This window comes from Leptodactylus fuscus, unplaced genomic scaffold, assembly GCF_031893055.1.
Source record: "Leptodactylus fuscus isolate aLepFus1 unplaced genomic scaffold, aLepFus1.hap2 HAP2_SCAFFOLD_280, whole genome shotgun sequence".
Lineage (NCBI taxonomy): Eukaryota > Metazoa > Chordata > Amphibia > Anura > Leptodactylidae > Leptodactylus > Leptodactylus fuscus.
The window spans coordinates 70675-78532 of record NW_027440303.1 but is presented as its reverse complement, the minus strand read 5'-3'; the positions used below and the strand labels follow the sequence as shown (position 1 = coordinate 78532).

General features: G+C 49.9%; 1 protein-coding gene across 2 annotated transcripts; it reads left to right on the top strand.

Annotated features, from left to right (window-relative positions):
• The first annotated feature begins 3596 nt into the window (after positions 1 to 3596).
• On the top strand, positions 3597 to 7162 carry LOC142187880 (motile sperm domain-containing protein 1-like). 2 transcript variants are annotated; one of them, XM_075261686.1, is made up of 6 exons: positions 3597 to 3666; positions 5016 to 5262; positions 5339 to 5414; positions 5499 to 5710; positions 5789 to 5953; positions 6726 to 7162. In XM_075261686.1, exons 2-6 carry the CDS (start codon positions 5076 to 5078, stop codon positions 6755 to 6757), a joined length of 672 nt encoding a protein of 223 aa, XP_075117787.1. In that variant the 5' UTR covers positions 3597 to 3666; positions 5016 to 5075; the 3' UTR covers positions 6758 to 7162. The 2 variants fall into 2 exon arrangements, with proteins under 2 accessions (XP_075117787.1, XP_075117788.1); XM_075261687.1 differs by having other exon boundaries at positions 3613 to 3666; positions 5050 to 5262.
• The last annotated feature ends 696 nt before the right edge of the window (positions 7163 to 7858 follow it).

Genomic DNA, 7858 nt, shown 5'->3' with positions numbered 1-7858 from the left:
CAGGAGAAGTTATACTGTGCGGAGTGTCTGTATATACAGGAGAAGTTATACTGTGCGGAGTGTCTGTATACACAGGGGAAGTTATACTGTGCGGAGTGTCTGTATATACAGGAGAAGTTATACTGTGCGGAGTGTCTGTATATACAGGAGAAGTTATACTGTGCGGAGTGTCTGTATATACAGGAGAAGTTATACTGTGCGGAGTGTCTGTATACACAGGGGAAGTTATACTGTGCGGAGTGTCTGTATATACAGGAGAAGTTATACTGTGCGGAGTGTCTGTATATACAGGAGAAGTTATACTGTGCGGAGTGTCTGTATATACAGGAGAAGTTATACTGTGCGGAGTGTCTGTATATACAGGAGAAGTTATACTGTGCGGAGTGTCTGTATACACAGGGGAAGTTATACTGTGCGGAGTGTCTGTATATACAGGAGAAGTTATACTGTGCGGAGTGTCTGTATACACAGGGGAAGTTATACTGTGCGGAGTGTCTGTATATACAGGAGAAGTTATACTGTGCGGAGTGTCTGTATATACAGGAGAAGTTATACTGTGCGGAGTGTCTGTATATACAGGAGAAGTTATACTGTGCGGAGTGTCTGTATACACAGGGGAAGTTATACTGTGCGGAGTGTCTGTATACACAGGGGAAGTTATACTGTGCGGAGTGTCTGTATATACAGGAGAAGTTATACTGTGCGGAGTGTCTGTATATACAGGGGAAGTTATACTGTGCGGAGTGTCTGTATACACAGGGGAAGTTATACTGTGCGGAGTGTCTGTATATACAGGAGAAGTTATACTGTGCGGAGTGTCTGTATACACAGGGGAAGTTATACTGTGCGGAGTGTCTGTATATACAGGGGAAGTTATACTGTGCGGAGTGTCTGTATATACAGGAGAAGTTATACTGTGCGGAGTGTCTGTATACACAGGAGAAGTTATACTGTGCGGAGTGTCTGTATACACAGGGGAAGTTATACTGTGCGGAGTGTCTGTATATACAGGGGAAGTTATACTGTGCGGAGTGTCTGTATATACAGGAGAAGTTATACTGTGCGGAGTGTCTGTATATACAGGGGAAGTTATACTGTGCGGAGTGTCTGTATATACAGGAGAAGTTATACTGTGCGGAGTGTCTGTATATACAGGAGAAGTTATACTGTGCGGAGTGTCTGTATATACAGGAGAAGTTATACTGTGCGGAGTGTCTGTATACACAGGGGAAGTTATACTGTGCGGAGTGTCTGTATATACAGGGGAAGTTATACTGTGCGGAGTGTCTGTATATACAGGAGAAGTTATACTGTGCACAGTCCATGCAGGTACATCAGACCTTGTTACAGATACTCCCAGACATCCCCTCTATACAGATGTATCACAGTGAGCCGTCACCTAGTGTTATCAGACAGCAGGGGGCAGTAGGGGTCGCCCTGTGTGAGGGCAATGTCTGCTCTATCCCGGGCAGACGACTCATAGAGAAGGGCTGACATCTGTCACATGGCTTTATGGCGTCTTACAGAAATCACTGACCTGAGACCTGAGAAGACCCTGGAATTGTTCTTACATTGTCTGTACCAATTACTAATAACCCTCTACCCCTCCCCCCTACCTCTATGTGCCCTCTGTACAGTCATGGCCAAAAGTTCTGAGACTGATACAAATAGTAATTGTTACAAAGTCTACGGCTTCAGTTTTCCTAATGGTAATTTGCATATACTCCAGAATGTTATACAGAGTGATCAGCTTAACAGCAATTACTTGCAAAGTCAATATTTGCCTAGAAAATGAACTTTATCCCCCAAAACACATTTCAACATCATTGCAGTCCTGCCTTAAAAGGACCAGCTAACATGGTTTCAGTGATTGCTCCAGTAACACAGGTGTGGGTGTTGATGAGGACAGGGCTGGAGATCAATCTGTCATGATTCAGTAAGAATGACACCACTGGACACTTTATAAGGAGGCTGGTGCTTGGCATCATTGTTTCTCTTCTGTTACCCATGGTTATCTCTAAAGAAACACGTGCAGTCATCATTGCACTGCACAAAAATGGCCTAACAGGGAAGAGTATCGCAGCTAGAAAGATTGCACCTCAGTCACCAATCTATCGCATCATCAAGAACTTCAAGGAGAGAGGTTCCATTGTTGGCAAAAAGGCTCCAGGGCGCCCAAGAAAGACCAGCAAGCGCCAGGACCGTCTCTTAAAAGTGTTTCAGCTGCGGGATCGGGCTACCAGCAGTGCAGAGCTTGCTCAGGAATGGCAGCAGGCAGGTGTGAGAGCATCTGCACGCACTGTGAGGCGGAGACTCTTGGAGCAAGGCCTGGTCTCAAGGAGGGCAGCAAAGAAGCCACTTCTCTCCAGAAAAAACATCAGGGACAGACTGATATTCTGCAGAAGGTCCAGGGAGTGGACGGCTGAGGACTGGGGGAAAGTCATTTTCTCTGATGAATCCCCTTTTCGATTGTTTGGGACATCTGGAAAACATCTTATTGGGAGAAGAGGAGGTGAGCGCCACCACCAGTCTGGTCTCATGCCAACTGTAAAGCATCCTGAAACCATTCATGTGTGGGGTGGCTTCTCAGCCAAGGGAATCGGCTCTCTCACAGTCTTACCTAAAAACACAGCCATGAATAAAGAATGGGACCAGAATGTCCTCCAAGACCAACTTCTCCCAACCGTCCAAGAGCAGTTTGGCCACCAGCAATGCCTTTTCCAGCATGATGGAGCACCTTGCCATAAAGCAAAGGGGAGAACTAAATGGCTCAGGGAACAAAACAGAGAGATTTTGGGTCCATGGCCTGGAAACTCCCCAGATCTTAATCCCATTGAGAACTTGTGGTCAATCATCAAGAGACGGGTGGACAAACAAAAACCTACAAATTCTGACAAAGTGCAAGCATTGATTGTGCAAGAATGGACGGCTATCAGTCAGGATTTGGTGCAGAAGGTGATTGAGAGCTGCCAGGGAGAATTGCAGAGGTCCTGAAGAAGAAGGGGCAACACTGCAAATATTACACCGCTGCAGTAACTCCTTCTAACTGTCACTATAAGCTTTTATTACTCAGAATATGATTGCAATTCTATTTCTGTATGTGATAAAAACATCCGACAAACACACAGAAAAACCAGAGGGAGCAGATCATGTGACAAGAGGAGATTTGTGGCAGTCTCTAAACTATTGGCCATGACTGTGTATAATCTGCTCCTGCAGAAATGGTTTATAGATTTACTTGAGAGTTCCCTGCCGCTGCCGCTGTCCTCAGTATTTATACTCATAGAGACAAATGGCCGCTGCTCGCCTCTGTCGCCCTCTGCCGGCCACTTTATGCACCGCGTCCATGTTGTGTGAGACAATCTCCGGCAGTGAATGGATTTTGGTCTCTGACAAGATGGCCGCCTCCACAGGAAGAGGTGACATCAGCAGCAATAAAAACAACAACTCGTGGCAGGGGGCGGGGCTAAAATATTACCCAATAGGCGCGAGCAGCAAGAAGTGATTGGTGACTTGTCCACCAATCACAGCACGAACATCAGGACACCTCCCTCTTTGGCTGACGACGCGTTGCCAGGCAACCATTAGATAGGCGTGAGTGCGGACCAATCAGGAAGAGGAACAGGAGAGACCGGGAAGGTCCGGGAGAGGCGGCGGAAGCGGCAGGTGAGTGCGCGGGGAGTCTGCCCGGTAATGGCCCCGATAGTACCGGCTCTGTGACGTCACTGCGGCCATGGCTCCTCCTCTAAGATGTATTACAATGTCATCTATACAAGTGGCTACATTAGATGATGTCATCGCCTTCATACTGATGATGTCATCACTGTATTATCTATTACTGAGCGCCCAGCTGTGGGGTCTCACAGTCACAGCCTTCACATTGATGATGTCAGAGCCTTCATACTGATGATGTCAGAGCCTTCATACTGATGATGTCAGAGCCTTCATACTGATGTCAGAGCCTTCATACTGATGATGTCAGAGCCTTCATACTGATGTCAGAGCCTTCATACTGATGATGTCAGAGCCTTCATACTGATGATGTCAGAGCCTTCATACTGATGATGTCAGAGCCTTCATACTGATGATGTCAGAGCCTTCATACTGATGATGTCAGAGCCTTCATACTGATGTCAGAGCCTTCATACTGATGTCAGAGCCTTCATACTGATGATGTCAGAGCCTTCATACTGATGTCAGAGCCTTCATACTGATGATGTCAGAGCCTTCACACTGATGATGTCAGAGCCTTCACACTGATGATGTCAGAGCCTTCACACTGATGATGTCATCGCCTTCATACTGATGATGTCAGAGCCTTCATGCTGATGATGTCATCACTGTATTATCTATTACTGAGCGCCCAGCTGTGGGGTCTCACAGTCACAGCCTTCACATTGATGATGTCATCGCCTTCATACTGATGATGTCAGAGCCTTCATACTGATGATGTCAGAGCCTTCATACTGATGATGTCATCGCCTTCACACTGATGATGTCATCGCCTTCACACTGATGATGTCAGAGCCTTCACATTGATGATGTCAGAGCCTTCACACTGATGATGTCAGAGCCTTCACACTGATGATGTCAGAGCCTTCACACTGATGATGTCAGAGCCTTCACACTGATGATGTCAGAGCCTTCACACTGATGATGTCAGAGCCTTCACACTGATGATGTCATAGCCTTCATACTGATGATGTCATCGCCTTCATACTGATGATGTCATCGCCTTCATACTGATGATGTCATTGCCTTCATACTGATGATGTCATCGCCTTCATACTGATGATGTCATAGCCTTCACATTGATGATGTCATCGCCTTCACACTGATGATGTCATCGCCTTCATACTGATGATGTCAGAGCCTTCATATTGATGATGTCATCGCCTTCACACTGATGATGTCATCGCTGTATTACAGAGCGCCCAGCAGTCCTGTCACCTCCTTCCTCCCGTCTCGCCATCATGGCGTTCCCCTCCCGGCTGATCTTTCTTGTGTCTTTGCAGGTTCCCGGCTATAATCTTGCCTTTGCGTCCTCAGGGATGTGATGTCATCACTGTGCGGCCATGCAGCGGGGGGCGCCAGGCAGAGGGGAGGAGCCGGAGCGCCGTTACGCCACTGACCCCCCCTCGCTTCCTTCCGTCCCGGTTTTCGTCTTTCCCCCGGCTCTGGACTTCTACGCGGATGAGCAGAGCAGCCACAAGCAGGTGCTCACCTTGTACAACCCCTTCCCCCGAGTGCTACGATACAAAGGTAGGGGGCGCTCTGCACACACTGTCTGTGGCTGAGGAGCGCCCGTCATGTGACCTCGGTGTCTTCTCCTCCGCAGTCCTGTCCACGGCTCCGCTGCGTTACACGGTGGTCGATGCCGAGGGCCTTGTGAAGCCGAATTCCTGCATTGATATGTGAGTGTGGCAGGGAGGAGGCCGGCGGTGCAGCCGCGGTGCTGATGGCGTCTAACGCTAACCTTCCCCTCCGTCCTCTTGTAGAGTCACACGGCATCGGGATATCCGCGCCCGGCACTATGGCGCCACAGACCGGTTCCGTGTGGAGGTTTGGGAAGAGGGCGGAGGACGAGGCGTCATCGGGAGGAAGGACATTCCCGCCACACTACATCCAACTAAACCGCAATCCAAAGAGCGAGGAGCGCCGGAGACGACACAATGGCGGCCGCCCTCACACCTCTTCTCTGTGCGACAAGGTAGGAGCGCACATGGTAGGGGCACACAGCGCCCGCCCCTCCTCCGCACCCCTCCTATATCCTGTGTCTTCTGTCCAGGCCTCCCCCGCCCGCTGTCTCCCGGCCTCTTCAGTCTCTACATCTTGGTGGGTCTGATCGCGCTCCTGGTTCTCATGCTGCCGCTACACGGGGACCCCCGGAGCCTCCTCCACGAAAACCTCCACGTCTCCGTCGTCCAAAAACTGGTCGCTGCCTACGTGTTAGGTAGGTCACAATTCTCTGTAAGATTATGTCTGGTGCTCCAGTCACACCCAGAGCTGCAGCCTAACTCTGCTGTAACACTGTGTTATATACTCCAGTCACACCCAGAGCTGCAGTCACTATCTGCTATTACATTGTGTTATATACTCCAGTCACACCCAGAGCTGCAGTCACTATCTGCTATTACATTGTGTTATATACTCCAGTCACCCCCAGAGCTGCAGTCACTATCTGCTATTACATTGTGTTATATACTCCAGTCACACCCAGAGCTGCAGTCACTATTCTGCTGTTACATTGTGTTATATACTCCAATCACATCCAGAGCTGCAGTCACTATTCTGCTGTAACACTGTCTTGTATCCAGTCACACCTAGAGCTGCAGTCACTATTCTGCTGTTACATCATATTATATACTCCAGTCACACCCAGAGCTGCAGTCACCATTCTTATATACTCCAGTCACACCCAGAGCTGCAGTCACCATTCTTATATACTCCAGTCACACCCAGAGCTGCAGTCACCATTCTTATATACACCAGTCACATCCAGAGCTGCAGTTCACATCTAGTGCTAATTACAGTTCTGCTCCTACATGGTTTCTTATCCTCCAGTCACATCTAGAGCTGCAGTCACTGCATTTTGACTTTGACCCTCCCCCTGGTTTCTGACCCCTCCCCCTGGTTTCTGACCCCTCCCCCTGGTTTCTGACCCCTCCCCCTGGTTTCTGACCCCTCCCCCCGGTTTCTGACCCCCTCTTCTCTGCCCCCTGCAGGCCTCCTCACCATGGTTTTCCTTCAGGCCTGATGGACAGCTGGGACACGCCAAAGCCTGAGCAGGATACACGCTACAGCCGTGTCCAGGACGTGACGCAGCAGGGGCTCCTCCGCACATCGCCATGGATCATGTGAGCGCCATCCTGAACCTGCAGGTCACCTATGGACATGGATAGACGGGGGTCGGCCATATGTGACCGGAGCTGCATAGACTGTACGTGCAGGAGGAGGAGGCTGCTGGGTGACATCCTGAGCTGCACCAGGAGGCTCTGCCTGTGTCTCCTCCTCAGTATTAACCCTCTCCTCCCCCGTACTCCGCACCGCAGGGCCAGCGCCACATTTTAGCACTTTGATTCCATGTAAATAATGGGGAAGGTTCATGATCTGACTGTTTTCTATGTGCATGTAACACGCCAATAAAAGCAACGTGTGTGCCGGCCGTGGCACCAGGGAACACGTGGTCCTCAGTGCTGATCATAGAGAGGGACTGCACAGCAGGCTGGAAAGTGAGACACCGCCACCGCCATCTAGTGGCCACATGGGAACAGACGTGTGTCCTCGGGCAGCCGCAGCCATTCCCATATTACACACCGCGCTGCAGGCTTTGATGTTATCTGTGTGGTTTCCTTTCTTTGTCATTGCCGTCTACAGTAGCAGCGCTGTGCATAAGAGATAGGCAGGGCCACAATATTGTCCTCACCATCTTTAGCTGCAGCACACGGTCCGATGTCACGCCTGCAGTTATACACAGAACAGATTTTGGGTGTTCCTGAGCCGGGGACTTGCAGGAGCATCTGCTTTCCCGGGGGAGTGTTTGCGCTGTGGCCACTTCCATCCCTAGATGACCATTTGCCAGGGAGGTTTGTAGGAGGGTCGGAGGTGCTCCGCTATGGGCTACTCTAGACCTCCGCGCTGATCCTTCCTCTACCACACCAGGACGTCTGACCTTCTATGAAGGAGTTGAAGGCGTCTCTACACCAATCCTACACAATGTGGTCGCCATCTGCACACAGACCTCACCTCCTACAAGGTGCGCGTGTGACGGAGACCGGTGTACCGGACGGCCATTGCTAACAGTCTCTTTGTGTTCTCCAGAAATGGATCATGACCTGGTTCTGGACCAAGATCGTCC

What these genes read in the sequence shown, in the direction of transcription:
- LOC142187880 (XM_075261686.1), top strand. Translation starts at nt 5,076, where the DNA reads ATGCAGCGGGGGGCGCCAGGCAGAGGGGAGGAGCCGGAGCGCCGTTAC. An exon ending in CCGAATTCCTGCATTGATAT is followed by an intron (nt 5,415 to 5,498) that starts GTGAGTGTGGCA and finishes GTCCTCTTGTAG; the next exon opens with AGTCACACGGCATCGGGATA. An exon ending in CCTCTTCTCTGTGCGACAAG is followed by an intron (nt 5,711 to 5,788) that starts GTAGGAGCGCAC and finishes TCTTCTGTCCAG; the next exon opens with GCCTCCCCCGCCCGCTGTCT.